This window comes from Telopea speciosissima, chromosome 2 (genome assembly GCF_018873765.1).
Source record: "Telopea speciosissima isolate NSW1024214 ecotype Mountain lineage chromosome 2, Tspe_v1, whole genome shotgun sequence".
NCBI classification, from domain to species: Eukaryota; Viridiplantae; Streptophyta; class Magnoliopsida; order Proteales; family Proteaceae; genus Telopea; species Telopea speciosissima.
Window position 1 is genome coordinate 49,167,408 of NC_057917.1, and position 17,291 is coordinate 49,184,698.

The 17,291-nt window shown below is 44.0% G+C and overlaps 1 protein-coding gene across 1 annotated transcript in view; it reads right to left on the reverse strand.

Annotated features, from left to right (window-relative positions):
- Nucleotides 1-15,330, reverse strand: part of LOC122652370 (transcriptional elongation regulator MINIYO) — a 55,535-nt gene extending 40,205 nt beyond the window's left edge. The window contains exons 1-3 of the mRNA XM_043846083.1: nt 15,042-15,330; nt 14,204-14,873; nt 13,709-14,164 (exon numbers count right to left, since the gene is read on the reverse strand). Coding sequence (XP_043702018.1) covers nt 13,709-14,164; nt 14,204-14,873; nt 15,042-15,290 — 1,375 coding nt within the window. The 5' untranslated portion in view covers nt 15,291-15,330. The remainder of the gene's footprint in view (nt 1-13,708; nt 14,165-14,203; nt 14,874-15,041) is intronic.
- Nucleotides 15,331-17,291: the final 1,961 nt, after the last annotated feature.

The window sequence follows — 17,291 nt, forward strand, 5'->3', positions numbered from 1 at the left end:
CAATTGTCTACTTAGTTAGGTCTCTTTATGAATCATTTGCCAAGTCAGTTAGGAGTTTACCATGGTTTATTCATAGTGATATAATTAGTTTATTGCATGGCTTTTGGTATGAATATTTCTATTTAGATAAAAGAATGGGTCTCTTTTCATCAGATTCGATGATCAGACTGAAACTGTTAATGTGAATAGTTTGTTTTCTTATTTTCTTGCTTTTCTTTCCTTTCTTCAATTAATCAAATCTGCTATTTCAATTTATAGGGCTGAATTTATAGGGTTGCGTCTATCAAAACAATAAGGTCAGATTGTTAACTTGCTTTTCTTTCCCAGTTCTGCATGTTTCTTTCTAATCAACTATATATTATCAGCTAAAAATCTCAATCCACTCTGTGTTTTGTAATTTGAAATTAAGTTTTGATGTGCTTGGGATCCAGAACTACTCTTTGAATTCTGAATCCAGTTCAGGGTTTATAAATCAACTGAAACCCTAGGACAGATAACGAAATTGATGATCCTAGAATAAGTTCTGAACTTCTGAGTAGAAGCTGGGTTGGTCCATGTGTTAACAAAACAGTTTTAGGAATAATGCTTGGATGATTATAATCACCCCAAGCTCATCTATTTATAATATTGAAAACATAGGACAGAATTACAATAGGCGATGTGGGACTAAAATCCACATACAAAGCAACATAATAAAAGAAGAAAATGTCCAGAATACCCCCGCGGTATTCTGGCCCATACAATCCAACACTCCCCCTCAAGTTGGAGCATATATGTCATGCATGCGGCATGCCCAACTTGACTAAGAAAGGAAGAAACACTTCGCCACTTAGTCCCTTAGTGAACACATCAGCTAACTGATCAGCAGACTTCATAAAGGGAACACAGATGAGTCCAGCTTCGAGCTTCTCCTTGATGAAATGTCGGTCAGCCTCCACATGCTTATTACGATCATGCTGGACAGGGTTATGAGCAATGCTACTGGCTGCTTTATTGTCACAATAAAGCATCATGGGAAGGTGGATAGTAACACCGATATCCTGCAACAATCCTCTAAGCCATAAGAGTTCACAAATTCCTTGAGCCATCGCACAAAATTCTGCTTCAGCACTAGACGTTGCCACAACATTCTGCTTCTTGCTGCGCCATGTGACAAGGTTCCCACCCACAGAGGAACAATAGCCAAAAATTGATTTTCTGTCAGTGAAGCCAGCCCACTCGGCATCAGTATAAACTTCAATCTTCAAGTGACCATTGGGAGAGAGAAGGATTCCTTTTCCTGGTGCAGAATTCAAATACCGCAAAATACGACGAACTACCTCCATGAGAGGATTAGGGATCATGCATAAATTGGCTCACCAAACTTACAGCAATGGCTATGTCAAGTCGTGTGTGAGAGAGATAGATTAGTTTGCCAACTAATTGCTGATAACAACCTTTGTCAACAGGTACACCCTCTTCCTCCTTAAGTCTTGTGGTAGCTTCCATAGGAGTATCGGAAGGATGACAACCTAGCAGCCCAGTCTCAGACAATAGATCAAGGATATATTTTCTTTGAGAAAGAAAGATGCCCTTCGAAGATCGAGCAATTTCTATCCCTAGAAAGTCTTTTAGAGGTCCAAGATCCTTTACCTCATATTCACGGCCAAGGAAGCGCTTCAAATTCTTGATAGCATCACCATCATTACCAAAAACCACAATATCATCCACATAGACTATGAAAAGGGTTGCCTTGTCACCAACTCGTCTGAAAAACAAAGTGTGATCAGCATTGCTTTGCTTGTAGCTTGCTGAAATCATAACCTTGTGAAATCTGCCAAACCAGGCTCTAGGTGACTGCTTCAACCCATACAAGGCACGCTTCAGTTTACAGACCCTGCCCTTGGTCCTGTCATCGGAGAAGCCTGGTGGAATGTCCATATATACCTCCTCCTCAAGCTCCCCATGGAGGAAGGCATTCTTTACATCCAACTGCTGAAGATCCCAGCCAAAATTTGCAACACAAGATAATAACACCCTGACAGTGTTGAGTTTTGCCACTGGTGCAAAGGTCTCCTAATAGTCAACTCCATAAGTTTGAGTGAACCCCTTTGCAACCAAACGTGCCTTATATCGATCCATTGAACCATTAGCCTTCTGTTTGACCACAGAGACCCATTTACATCCAACTGCTTTTTCCCCTGGAGGGAAAGCCACAAGATCCCACGTATTATTTTTGTGTAGTGCTCTCATTTCTTCCAACATTGCTGCCTTCCACTTTCCATCTGTAAATGCTTCCTGCCAATTTTTAGGAATCGAAATAAAAGAAAGAGAAGATACAAATGCACGAAAAGAAGGAGAAAGAGAACCATAAGAAACAAAACGAGATATGGGATGCAGAGTACAAGTCCTAGTACCTTTGCGAGGAGCAATAGGTAGGTCGGAAGAAGAGGGCTCACCAGGAGAGGAAGGATCTGGATCTTGAGCCGACAACTGGATGGGTATTGGTGCTGTAGTGGCTTAAAGATGCCCTCTGTTGGTCCCACCCCTTTTATAGGTGAGTATATTGGAGTTGAAAATCCTCCATACTAACCAAAGTACGGCGGGAAGGGGGATGGTAACACTTATAACCTTTCTGGGTTGGAGAATAACCCAAGAAAATGCAATATAACCCCCTAGGTTCAAGTTTGCCTGGAGATCTTGTATCTCTAGCATAACACACACAACCAAACACCTTGGGAGGTACAATAAAAGAGGAGCTCCCCAGTAAAATATCAAATGGGCTACGGGAGTCAAGAACCCGAGAAGGTAATCTATTAATGAGATAGGCAGCAGTGAGAACGGCATCTCCCCAATATGGAGTTGGGACATGCCTAGCAAACATCAAAGCCCTGGCCATCTCTAACAAGTGGCGGTTTTTCCATTCTACCACACCATTCTGGGAAGGGGTATCAACACAACTAGCCTGGTGAATAATGCCATGATCAGACAAATATTTTTGAAATTGAGATTCTTTATACTCGGTTCCATTATCACTTCTCAATATTTTGAGAGTAGCCTGGAACTGAATTTGGACCATTATATGAAAGTGCTGAAAACATGAAAAAACCTGATTTTTTGTGTGCAATAGATACACCCATGTGTTCCTAGAATGAAAATCAATGAAAGAGACAAACCAACGATGACCAGAAATAGATGTTCTACGACTAGGGCCCCAAACATCAGAATGCACCAATTGAAAACAAGAAGAACACCTTTTATTTGAAAATTGATCATTTGAACGTGTCTGTTTGGCCAGAACACAAGCCTCACAAAAAAAGTCATCCTTAGTATGTTGAGTGACCAAACTAGGAAACAAATGTGCTAAAATTCCTAATAAGGGGTAACCTAATCTAGAGTACCATTGGTAAGGTTCAGAAGATGCCAAGGAGTTCTGGTGGAACGGAGAAGATAATGGTGGTGGAGTGAAACGACCATCATCAAGCAGGTACAATCCACCATGTACTTTACCCAAGCCAATCGTCTTCCCAGAGCCCAGATCCTGAAGACATAAGGAGAAGGGAAAAAGGTTACTTTGCAATTAAGATCACGAGTAGTACTACTAATAGAAAGAAGGTTAGTAGTAAAATTAGGAATATGTAACACAGAGGACAACGGAAGAGAGGAAGTGCAGTTGATGATTCCTTTTCCCGATATAGAAAAAAGGGAACCATCAGCTACTTTGACCTTATCTTTCCCAGAAGCGGGAGAATAACGATGAAACAGGCTAGAGGAACCGGTCATGTGGTTTGTAGCTCCAGAATCTATGATCCAAGGATGGGAAGCTATAGAAGCACAGTGACCACCAAATGGAATACCTGACCGGGCAAAGTGTAAACCTGAAGGGGCAGAAGAGTTGGCAGGAACAGCTAATGTAGTTTTAGATAGGGTAAAGCCCTACTAGAAGCCAATTAAACCAGGACCAATAACAAGGAACTAAGGGGCTGTTGGTTATGCAGTTTTAGTAGGACAGAATTGTAGTTTTAGGTCAAATCTAGGGCTTAGGTTAGGATAATGGAAGGGGGGCTTAGGGGGGTATGGCTAGGCAGGTTTATAGGACTCTAATAATGTAGGAATCATAAAGTTTTAAGTGTTTTGAAAATTCTGTAAAACTGGGCAGTAAGTCAGGATCGACTATGGGTTTTGGGGAAATTAATGAAGGATAAGGGGATTAGGGTTTTGATGGACAAATATGGCTGAGCAGCAAAATCTAGAGTTTAATGAAATTAGGTTTTAATGGAATTCAAGCAAAAATAAAGGGGGATCAATTGAGGAAGGGAGTAGAGGATTCGAAGAAGAAATTAATGAACAAGTTACAGCAAAAATCCACTAGCAGCAACTTGGACAGAAGTGAAGGATAGAACCACCTTCAATTGGGATCCTCCTGGCCGTCACGGCGCAAGGAGTCGATTGGATTCCACCAAACCGTTTCCACCTTGATAGAACCACAAGGATGCACACTCACAAGGAGCATAGGAGCAGCAACAATGACAGCCAACATGCAAAAGCTTTTTTCATTAATGAAATTCGTATTCAAGGCTTTGCCCCCTTACAACCTTATATAAAAGACTCAAAAATAGACTTCTACTCTAAAAACAGAAAGGCCTAACCCAATCCTTAACCTATTAGGTAACTTAAACTGACTAAGAAATCAACAATGGCAATTGGGCATTCACGAATGAGTAGCCGGAAGAGATGACTCCGCCCCCTCCGGTAGCCCTGTTTGCTACCTACCCCGACGCTGCAATCGCTACCCCAACCCCCTCTCTTGCAACATCCTCTTCCCCTTCTTCCAACCCTGCACTCGCTATCCATAAACCACCTAACATTGCTGCCTCCCCCTCTGCTTCACCCCCCGCATCACCCACACACCATGCATTAACCTCTCCTCCCCCACACCCTGCATTAACCTCTCCACCCAGCCCTGTACAACCCCATTGCACCCCCCCTCCCAACACTTGGAGTTCCCTCTTCTCCGGCAGTCCCTCTGTCACCTCTGACAGACATTCCCTACACTTTGTCCCTCCCACCATCGTTGATGATTCCAGGGTAGGCTTCTGTCCCAAGGGCCTGCTCGATGATGAGATTTCCAAATGGCACTACTGCCTCGTGGGACATTTTCTTGGAGCCCGTCCACCCTTCCACATCGTCAAATCCTCACTGCAGAAGCAATGGCGCGTGGCAGGGGCTGTCTTCACCTACCTTCTATCCAGCGGCATCTTCATTTTCAAATTCTCCGACAAGTCTCGAGCCTTAAGAGGGTGGTCCATGGTTGGTTGGCAAGAAACCGATCTTCCTCCGGCAATGGGACCATCGCTCCTCCCTCAACAAAATCGACCTCAAATCCATCCCTGTCTGGGTCAATCTGCCTGGTCTCCCACTTCACTATTGGTGTGCCTCTGGACTCAGTCTCGTCGGATCGAACATCGGCAATCCTCTCTCCTCCGACGAGCTCACCAAGAAAATGGATCGCCTATCCTTCGCACGCATCTGTGGAAATCTCGGCAGATGACCCTCCCCCTGACTATGTCATCATCCAGGAAGGTGGCCATTCTTTCTCTCAAAGGGTGACCTACGAGTAGCTTCCCCACTACTGTTCCATCTGCAAAACCTTCGGTCATCCCTCGAAGCAGTGTCTTCCGGCAGTAGATGCCGCTGTTGATGTCTCTACTGCTCAGCCGTCTCCTTCAATCAATACTACAGTTCCTTCGGATGTAGTTGAGACAATTTTCGATGACACCAAAACAGCGCTACTTACTGTGGAGGAGGTTGAAGCCCTTGTGGAAGATAAAGCTGCTGCTACGATCGATAACTTGGTTGAAGATGACGCTGCTACTCATGGCCAGGCGATTACTGCTTCGATGGAAGGCAACTCTCATCTGCCCGAAGGTCCCTTGAAACCTTCACGTGGCCGGAAAAAACAACGGAACCATCATCTAAAAAGCTTGCGTGGCTCCGGTGAGGTTCCCTGCCTTGGCGGCCCTCTCGATACCCACCTACCTCTCGGATCCTTTGACGCTGACCACAACAGATTCGTGGTGCTTCAGTCTCTCGATCCTGGCGATGACAGTGATGTAGCACCCTCGAATGATACTCTCGAGAACAGCCTGATCTGCGACGACGATCTGCAGACCCCTTTTGCCTTTGTCCTGCTCCTCTTCCACTTTTGGAAATCCAAAACACAGCTTAACCCCTTTTAACCCAACCACACCTTTCTCGAGGCCTTCCTCTCCCTTTTCAAAGCATCTCCTCCCTTCACGTGTCCCACCTAACCACTCACCCCCTTTTGTCCCATCTTATGTCAACTCTTTGACTGACCCGACCCACCCCGCCCTCTTAACCCACCCAACCCATCTAACAAATGCCTTAACCCCTTTCCTCCCTTGGCCGAACCACTCCAAACCAGCCCTTGACCCACCACCCGGTTCCACTATGGCCCACTACCCTTCATCTCTATTCCCTCCCTCCCCCTCTTCCCCTCTGGTTCGCTTTCCCCCCTTGGGAGAGTACCGCCTTAGGCCCCGAAGTATCCCCCCGGGGTCTAGAGTCAGCCCCACCGAAGGTTGGTTGCCCCCTCCCCCCCTTTGACCATGATCCCTTGGACCATTTGGAATGTCTGTGGCCTCAATGCCCCGGCCAAACAAGCTGAGATTCGTGACCGTATCAAATCCTCCCTTTGCTGCCTCCTTGAAACAAAAGTTCTTGAACCCAACTCTTCCCGCATCGCTTACTCTCTTGCTCCCTCTTGGTCTTTCCTCTCCAACTACACCCACTCTCCAAATGGCCGCATCTGGGTCCTCTAGGATCCTTCCAAATTCCATATCTCGGTCTCCTCCGCCTCCCCCTAATTCCTTCATCTTAGCGTCTCTGATCACCTTCACAATCACATCCGCTCCATTACTCTGTCTGTTGGTTCCGCCCCTTGGGGCATGGGTAGCGACTTTAATGTTGTCCGCTATAGCCATGAAAAATTGGGAGGGTCCCCCATTGACCACCAAGCTGTTGATGCCTTCAATTCTTGTCTCGAGGATACGGGGCTAAACGACCTTAGATGGTCGGGTGCTGAGCTCTCTTGGCACAATAAGCGCTCTGGCCCTGACAGAGTAGCGTGTAAGCTTGACCGAGTCCTCGTAAATGACACCTGGCTCTCACCCCTTCCTTCTTCTTATGCAGTCTTCGACCTTCCCGGCCTCTCTGACCATACCCCCATCTCTCTCTTTGTCCTCCCGTACTTATCCTTTGGTCCCAAACCCTTTAAGTTTTTTGACATGTGGTCCTCCCACATTGGTTTTCTCCCCACTGTCCAAGCAGCTTGGGACACTCCGGTACAGTCCTTCTCCTCCCCTCTCCTTGCCTTCTCTTTAAAGTTCAAAATTGTCAAATCTGCACTTAAGTCCTGGAATTCTATCACCTTTGGAAACATCTCCTCCCGTGTCTCCTCTTGCAGCGACACCCTCTCCCCTGTCCAGTCCCGCCTCCAGTCCGACCCCCTCAACTCCTCCCTTGCTACAGAAGAGAGCCTCGCTGCCTCTGAGTTGTCCTCCTCTCTCTCCCTTGAGGAAAGTTTCCTCAAACAGAAATCCAGGATTAAATGGCTCGAGCTTGGCGACTCGAACACAGCTTTCTTCCACCGTTCTCTCAAAGCTAGGTCCAACTCCAACTCCATTCTCTCCCTCACCACCTCCGATGGCTCGGTCCTCTCCTCTGTTGAAGAAATTAAATCTGAAGTTGTCCTACTTCACTGGCATCTTCTGCCCCCCCTCCACCACCCAAGCCCCCATCCTGGCCGACCTTATCAACAAATTCGTTCCTCCTCACCTCTTCAACTCTCTCTGCTCCATTCCCTCTGACTCTGAGATTGTTACTGCTGTTCGCTCTCACCAGGCTAGTAAAGCTCCTGGCCCTGATGGTTTCAGTATGGGGTTCTTCTCCACTTGTTGGGACATCATCGGAGCTGACCTTATTAAGACCATTAAGAGCTTTTTCTTCAACCCCCATCAGATCCAAAGCATAAATCACACGTTTCTCTATCTCATCCCAAAATCCCAAGGAGCCTCTTCCATGCCTGATTTCAGACCCATCTCCCTCTGTAATCTCCTCTACAAGTTCATTGCTAAAATTCTAGCCAACAGGCTCCAGCTTGTCATTGATTCCCTTATCAACTCCAACCAGCCCGCCTTCATCTTCGGGAGAAGCATCACGGACAACATTATCCTTCGCCAGGAAATTGTTCGAGGCTTTCACCGTAAATCCATCTCTCCCTCAGCCCTTCTGAAGATAGACATCCACAAAGCTTTTGACTCCATCCGCTGGGACTTCATCTCCCAAGCCCTTCTTAAGATGTCCTTCCCTCCCACCTTTGTCAACTGGATCCATTTTTGCATCTCCACCCCTCGCTTCTCCGCTCTCCTCAATGGCAGTCCTGCGGGCTACTTTAACTCCTCTGTTGGTATTCGTCAGGGCTGCCCCCTCTCCCCCTTCCTTTTTTGCCTTTCCCTTGAGGTTCTCTCTCGTAGCCTGCAATCCAAAACTGATCTCCATCTCATCTCCCCCATTCCCAAATGTAAGCCCACCAACCTAACCCACCTTGCCTTCGCTGATGACCTCATGATTTTCTCTAAGGCTGAACCTCTCTCCTTAGAGTCCATCATGTCTTCCCTCCACCTCTTCCAGGGGCTTTCTGGTCTTCGCATTAACCTCCTTAAATCCCAAATCTTCCTCACTGGGGTCCCCGATACCACCAAAGTCACCCTCACTGCCATCACAGGCTTTTCCCTTAGCACCCTACCCGTCCGCTACCTTGGCCTTCCCCTCATCCCTGCCAGACTTTCAGCCCACCATTGCAACCCTATCCTTAATCTCCTCCGCAAGAGGCTGCAGCTTTGGAAGGCCAAACTTTTATCCTATGCGGGTCATCTCGAGCTCATCAGGTCGGTTCTTCAGTCGTGCTACATCTATTGGTGCGGAGTCTTTGGCCTTCCCAAGGCTACCATCAAGGCTGTCGAATCTATTATGTGTGCTTTCCTTTGGAAATGTGTGGATTCAGCTAGGTTCCTCCATCCCAAAAGATGGTCCTCCATCTGCTGCCCCAAATCTGAAGGTGGTCTTGGTCTCAGAAGGATTAAAGACATTAACTTTGTTGGTTCTCTTAAGCTAATTTGGAAGCTCCTCTCCAACAAAACCAGCATTTGGACCACCTGGGTGTATGCTGGGCTTCTTCGCAGACACTCCATTTGGACTGTTAGCTCTACTCCAAACTCCTCCTGGACCTAGCGTAGAATCCTCCAAGTAAGGCACATAGCCATGGGAGCTATATCCTGCAGGATTGATGATGGGTTACACACCTACCCTTGGCTAGACAAATGGCATCCCTCAGGTGTCCTTGCTTCCATTGTCAGCCCCCGTGTCATTTATGCTTCTGGTTTAGACAGATCTACCCTTGTGGCTTCCATCATCACCAGAGGCTCTTGGTCCCCCCCCCTCCCATCCTCCCTTGGCAGATCTCTGGAGCTCCCTTCCCCCTATCCCCCCCGGTCATCGTGGTAGAGGTGACACCATCTTGTGGCTTCACTCCCCCTCTGGCAGTTTCAGCTCCTACTCCGCTTGGGACATGGTTAGACATAGAGGGACCCCCTATCCTTGGCATAAAGTGGTTTGGTTTAGAGGGCACATCCCTCGTCAGAGCTTTACCGGTTGGTGCGCCTTATCAAATTGCCTCCCAACCCAAGACTTCCTCTTGCATCGCAATATGCAAGTCTCCTCCAGCTGCTGCCTTTGTTGGAATGGGCACGAAGATGCAGACCACCTGTTCTTCTCTTGCCCCTTCGCTGCCTCCATCTGGAACCGTGTCCTTTGCCACTGTTGGCCAGCCCGGAGATCGCCGCTGCCTCTCTCCAGAGAATGGGTTTGGATTGATATGACTTTTGGTGGCAACTCAATATGTGATTCGATTGGGAAGCTTGCCGCTATCTCCCACATTTGGATGGAGCGAAACCTTAGAAGATGGACGTCCAACTCCCGCTCTTTCGACAAGATTTGGAAAGTCATCTTCTTTGATGTTTCATCTAAAGCTGGTTCCCTCCCCCTTGCTGGTGTTAAGGATACCCCAAGGAACAGGCTTATTGTTGTCTCCTGGGGTCTTCCTACCTCCATTTTACACACCAGCTAGTCTCTAGCTTCTTTGTTGTTTGCCCTAAGGCTTGTATATTCCTCTTCTTTCTTCGTAATTAAATTTTTATTCATCAAAAAAAAAAAAAAAAACTACTAAGAAACTAAAATACTAAAAGAAATAGACTCAAAACATGGCTAGACTTATAGAATCCTAATCCAGCCCAACTTACATCACATGACCACTTAAACAAGTCACATGATCACTTAAGTGATCACATGACCACTAATTACATAAAAATCAAAACTAAGGAATTAAAACAGCTAATCCCGTAAGCAACCTAATTACCCATATTTTAGGCCCATAAAAGTGGCCTATTACATAAAAAAACCCATGGGATCAAAGGCCCAACATACATATAACCCAACCCTAGACTTATTTCTAAAGAAATAAGCCCATTTCGGTGATGAATCTGCATCAGCAGCGGATGTAGTAGAGGCAGCAGCAACGGAAATCCTTAGCACACGGAGGAATGCCTGTAAATCGTCCTGGGATAGACCAATGTCAGTAACAAGGGCAGTGGTAACAGACTCAGTATGGTTTGCTTTGTTCTTTGGCTTTTTCTTGGCAGCCCTCTTAGCTTCAAAGTCAGCCGGCTTCCCATGAAGTTTCCAGCACTTTTCTTTGGTGTGGTAAGGTTTGTGACAGTGCTCACAAACAATAGTACCAGTAGTAGAATCAGCAGAAGTAGTGCCTGTAGGTGCAAGAGCAGCCAGGGCAGCAGTCTGGAGGGCTGACCTGTCAGTAATAGGAGGGTGCAACATGGCAGCCCTACGGTTTTCTTCAGAGGAGACCAATGTATAGGATTGTTCAAGTGTGGGAAAAGGTTTGTGACCCAACATCTGAACCCGAATCTGATCATACTCCACATTCAACCCAGCCAAAAAATCATAAACCCTGATCTTGTCCACATGTTTCTTGTATGAAGTAATGTCAGCAGCTGTACTTGGGTGAAAATCAGAAAAATTGTCCAATTGCTACCAAAGGCTGCGTAAAGTAGCATAGTATTTGGAGACTGTCAATTCTCCCTGAGTAGTATGAAGGACCTTCTTCCTGATTTCATATACCTGGGCATCATTGCCAAGCTGCCCGTAAGTCTCCTTGCAAGCAGCCCAAATTTCAGAGGCGGTGTCAAGGAGAAGAAAATTATGTTGCAGATCCGTAGTCATAGAACCAATCAGATAGGACATGAGAACCCCATTGTTGGCAAGCCACTTGCCTTGAGCAACTCCAATCTCAGTTGGCATAACACTGGTGCCATTAACATGGCCAGTAAGGCCACGGCCAGCAATGGCAAAGGAAGCAGACCTAGACCAAAGCAAGTAATTAGTGCCATCCAACTTTATTGGATTAGGAGGAAAGGTATGATAATCTGATTTGCCTTGTTCATCACCAATAGAAGTAGCAATCGAATCCACTGAGTCACCCATGAAGACAGTAGAGAAGCCCAAATCGCAGAGAGGGGCTGTTTTGACGAGAAAACCAAAAAATCCTTCAAGTTAAGGGCTGAAAATTGGAGGAGTATTACTTTTTAATGTGAGAGGATTGGTCTCCAAAAATCAGCAACATCAGACAAGTAGAACCCTGAGATCGATATTTGCAGGGTTTTGAAAAAAACCCTGTTTTGGCTGAAATCGATGTAGGGAGTTGGATCCAAAAAAAAACTGCAGTAGAAGCTTGATGTAATCTGTCCAGGAACCTGCAGATGATGTCCTTGGTGAAGATAAAAAAGCTCCAAAAGAAAAATCAGCAGCAAGCAGCCCTAATCCCAAAAATTGATAATTATCAGGGTTTTGGAAAACCCTAAAAAGAGGAAATCGATTGGGATGAGGGGTCTTCAACAACCGGTAGAGACTTGAGAGCAGCTGGTCAAGGTCGCAGATGAATCTCCAACAGAGGGAAAACCAGCCTTCAACAATGGTAGTGGCTGGATCTTCAAAAATTCTGGAAACTCCAAATATCGCAGATAGAGGACCAGCAGCTATCGAGCAGAATTTATATCATAAAAAGGAAAAAAAGAGGTGGGAATAGGGCAGCAGCTAGATCATATGATCACCTCTATAGTGCTGCCCTTAGGAAGGGAGGAGAAGCAAAGAGAAAAAGGAGAGAAAAAAATCGAGAGAAGGAGAAGGGAAGAAAAAACAATGGGAAGGTGGGCGGTTTTGAAAACCTAGATCAGAGAGATTTTGGCTCTGATACCATGTTAACAAAACAGTTTTAGGAATAATGCTTGGATGATTATAATCACCCCAAGCTCATCTATTTATAATATTGAAAACATAGGACAGAATTACAATAGGCGATGTGGGACTAAAACCCACATACAAAGCAACATAATAAAAGAAGAAATTGTCCAGAATACCCCCACGGTATTCTGGCCCATACAATCCAACACCATGGTTCTCTTTACATACCATATTTAAATTCTAATCCATTTCTGAGAATTTTTTCTGTAAATCTCAAATCTATTTGAATTCAGAGTTCCAATATAAATCTCTGAAACCCTAGCATAGGATCCATCCGAGTTTGTTTTGGGCCCATTACCAATCAGCTCGTCAATCAAGGGGCCAACTAAAACACCTATTAGTCAATGTGTCATCAATATTATCCTTCTCCTTAAAAATATTTGAAATCAATCACATAAGCTTATAAGTAACATGCAGTAACCTTGGCTGGATGCTTTAATCATTTCAGTCAGACAGTTTTAACTGACAACCCTGATCATTTGAATGGCTTATTCTGCTACTTAAACCACTTTTTGTAATTAGAGCATCCTGACCCAAACCTATCCAGTCTAGTCCAGGTTTCAGAGCAACAATTGTGCGTACACATTTATGGTCCAACCTTTCACCATTCTCTGGCCAATCAAGCTTTAGCATTCAACAATCAATAGCCAAATCACTATGTAAGTTACTCGAGGCACAACTGTAACCCAGAAACCTATATTTCAACACCATTCAGATACTTTCAAGTTCAGAAATTAAGTTCAACTTTCAGCATCTTGTGCATGGAGATTCTAATAATTTATAGGCCTCCCTTTTTGTCCATGTGGGATTCTAATATTTGTTTATTTAACCTTCTAGGCATTTTCTTCAAATGTCCTAACAATGTTGCAGGGTAACGATCACCACTAGATCAGCTAAGACAACAATCCCCTACTCACCAAAAAAAATGCAAATTCCCATACAGTTGAGTTGTGGACATCTATATTTTTTTCATTAATAATATCGAAGAATGTTACATGGATCAGGACAATGAATAGATGAGAGCAAAAAAAACTCAAATACTAAAAACATAGGAAGGAGCTCAGCACAAGAGGGAACACAGAGAAAATAAAAGAACATAAATGTAAACCAAGACAGGATTTGAACTAACAAAGAAAAAAGAAACATCTGACAGAAGAGATTCAAGAAATTTGCATTCCCAAAGTAATTAAAGTTCAACCCTATAACTCAGGCTCAGTAAAGTACCAAAAGAAAAGAAAAGACTTACACAATTAAATTTTAAACATTTAGTTCTTACCAGTCTTAGATACTTGGATAAAAGCATTTTCCAAAATAGTGCCATCCAAGGAAAACCTCAATGTCCTGACTGATTCAACTCTCTCACTCCACGCATTCCACAAGCTGTTTTGGGTGCCTAACATCTGCAAAACACCACCATTAACATGTCCCTCCTGTTTATCTTTGGCAGCTGTTTCTTTCGCAATATGGAACTTTTCACCAACTTCAGATTGTGAAGCGCCTTTTGGGGCTTTGTCCACGTGATTCTCGTCTTTGGGAGTTCCCAGCTGGCAACTACTATCCAGATCTGATGTCATGGTTTTTTGCTTCTGCAATTTGTTCAGCCCACGCTTTTTTAGGACCCCTACTAATCCAGGCTTCATTTTCTCCATTATCTCAGCCTGTGCTTCAGCAATCTCAGCAGCTGACATTTGCTGCAACCTCACACGATTCTCAGCGTCAATTTGATTCTCAAGAGACATATATCCTTGGCCATGCTCAGGATTGCCATCAATGGACTTGGGTCCCTCACATCGAATGTCTTCTGGATTAGGTGAAAATTTTAGATTATCTTGTTCCACTTTGGACATTGATCCTCGAAAACCTGAAAAAGAATCAGCTTTAATAGCAATCCCACTTTTAAACTGAGACTTCATTGAATTGTTGTGCTGTTCTTCCTCCATTTCTCTATTGGTAGATGTGTCAAGCACAATACTAATCTTTTCTCCACTTTCAGTCTCTTCTGTTCCCCCATTCTGGTTTCCAACTTCCACAAGGGTTGGTCCCTCCATATTCTTTTCTTGGGTGACAGTAGAATCATCATCTTCCGGTAGAAGCGATGACCTATTTGAGTTTTCAGGAAGTTCCCCATTCGCTATTGCAAGGGCAGATTGGTGAAGCAAGTTATCCCTTTTATCTATAATTTTGGTGTTTCCTCTTTCTCCATCTGGTTTCCCACCTTCTACCATGGCAGGTTTATCCATTCCCTTCATTTGGGTAATAGTAGATCCGTTGGTTTCCCTTACTAGTTCTCTCCACCTGCTAAAATTCAAGCTTTTCTTTTGCTTCCTATGTATTGGATTGGCAAAAGACGATATAGGATCAAAATCAGTCTCATCTTTATCTTCATTGTCACCATCTACATCACCAGTGTATTGCATTTGACTACCCAACGGAGCCCAATGCTGCGAAAACAGTAATTAAATCATATGTTAAAGATTATTCCAAATGTTTTGACTGTGAAATTAAGTTCCGATTGAACTATAATTTTCAATGAGATTAATTGGGAATTGTTAGACAAAAGACAGAAGCAAAAAGAGCAAGAGAGACAAAGAAGGAGAGAGAGTGCTTACGGGACCATGTGAGCGGTGGCGAGCAACAGGGAAAGGAATAACAGTGGGGCGAGGGAGAGAGAAGGGGCCAGGAGGGTTCTTGTCACTGGGTCTGGTGGTAGTAGAGGAGAAACCCTTTTCCACTATTCCTCCGACGAGGCGTGAGATACCAGCTTCTTCCTCTATTCTGCTGCTCGAGATGCCTGGAAGATTTCGGATTGATAAACCCTTTTTGTTAGAGCTGCTGCTGCTGTTGCTCGACTTCTCCATTGGTTAACTTGACAAAGAAAACTGAACCGACTCTATATATGAAGTACGCAATTGCGGGGGAGCTTTGAAAGTGGCAGGAGCAGAACTCCTATGCTGCCTATGTACGATTAGACTGAAGTTCAGGCTCTCAACATAGGGGTTTTTTTTTTTGTGTTTTGGTAAAAACATAGGCCTGCTTTGGTATGATTTCTATTTCTGGGTAATTTCGTGACTGCTTGATAACCTTACGAGAAACAGTTTCTAGTGTTTTTCCATTCTGAGAAATGAAAAAACACCCAAAAACCGCTTGATAATGAAGTGTTTTTTGTGACTGTTTTTGGAAACAAAAATCAAAATTTATGCTCCCTAGAAGACTTTTGACGGAACATGTCCAACATGTTCTGTCGTTTCTCAGCACAAAATTGCAAACTTGTTCCCGATAAAATTGAAATCTATACCTAACCACTCTTCCAACTCTCTCACAAGGTCGTCCTCTTCACAGGGTCTGAGAAAAAAACCCTAACAGCGACAAGCTTGGTAGATTCGTAAGGTTATCAGGTACCCTCTATCTCTCCTGACTTTCTCTGTCTCTCTCTCGCTCTCTCGCTCTCTTGCTCTCTATATCTTTCTCTGTCGCTCTCTCGCTCTCTCTGGCTTTGTGTCTTACTGGATCTGGGTTTTTTTTTAAGATTGAACATACCCTGTTCACAAGCTCTGAAGGCCGCTGCATTGAGGATACAACAGCTTCACCGCAAGGAGGGAGAGCATCTCTCAGTAGCCCTTTGGTTTCCCACAATTTTCAGTGGCCCAGTGGTTCAACTCTCTTGGCAGGTATGCTTCGGTTTTTTTCCTTCTTTAAATTTGTTTAATCTATGTCTCTGTACCTATGTATTAATGGATATTGTGTATGAGTTTTGTTTGTTTAGCCCTTGGTTATTCATTGAAGCTAAAACTCGAATTGATTTTTTATTTTTATGTATCTGAGATTATGATGTATAACCTTGTATCTGTTAAGCTAGTATAGTAGTAAGACTTGTATCTTCTGCTGAAAGTCTAATGAGTGGAGCTCTGCAAATCATACTGAACTATATGTAGAGTGTTATCACAATATATATAAAACAGGGCTCAAGGAGTATGTAAGCAATTCCAGGGTTTCAATAGGAAGTAATGTTGTACTTTTTAATGCTTACTTCTCCCTGAGACAAGCTTTAATTCAAGAAGGAACAATTAGAATGGGCAGCAAGGGGGGTGTGTGCTTGGTTATTCACAATACACAACCTGATGCATTTAAGAATTATTTTTTTCCCATTTCAGTAAGGGTGCATATCTCATTCCATCATATTTACACTTGCATAACCCTTGTATTGACACTTGCATTTGAGCATTTTCATGGCATTTCTTGTATTTAATTTTGCAACTTTCTGAAGATGTAACATTACTAAATATGGCAAGTAATTTATTCAATGATATTGGATAATAATGTTTACAAAAGTTGGCTTTTTAGTTTTGAAATTTTTTCTTTTCCCTTCCCTTCCCTTCCCTTTAGTTTCCCTTGCAACCAAACGGAGCCCAAAAGGTGGGACTATCCTGTTGGAGAGAGTTGTGTGAGGGAGGCACATGGGAGTGCATGTAGAGAAAATGAAGGTGACAATGGTACCTGTGACTTGGCTACAATCAATACAACTCTCTTACAACAGAACTAGGTGCAACCTTCATGTCAAGTCTATTCTATACTACTTCCCATTCCTATACTATGTTTCATGGGCTTATCTGTATTATTGTAGTGTTCTCTACCTTCAATTCAACAAAGTTATTCTACAGATCATGCTCTGCATTTAATACACACCACCTTATTTCCAAGGCAAACAGTGACACAAGGTTTCAACCTTCTTCTTCAACCCACCCACAGTATCCTGTGATCTTATTAGTTATAGCAGATATATACAGGTTTTCCTTGATGAAGTAGGCCAAGAAGGGAAGTAATAATATCCAAGTACTACTGCCCTTGGGTGGTATACATAT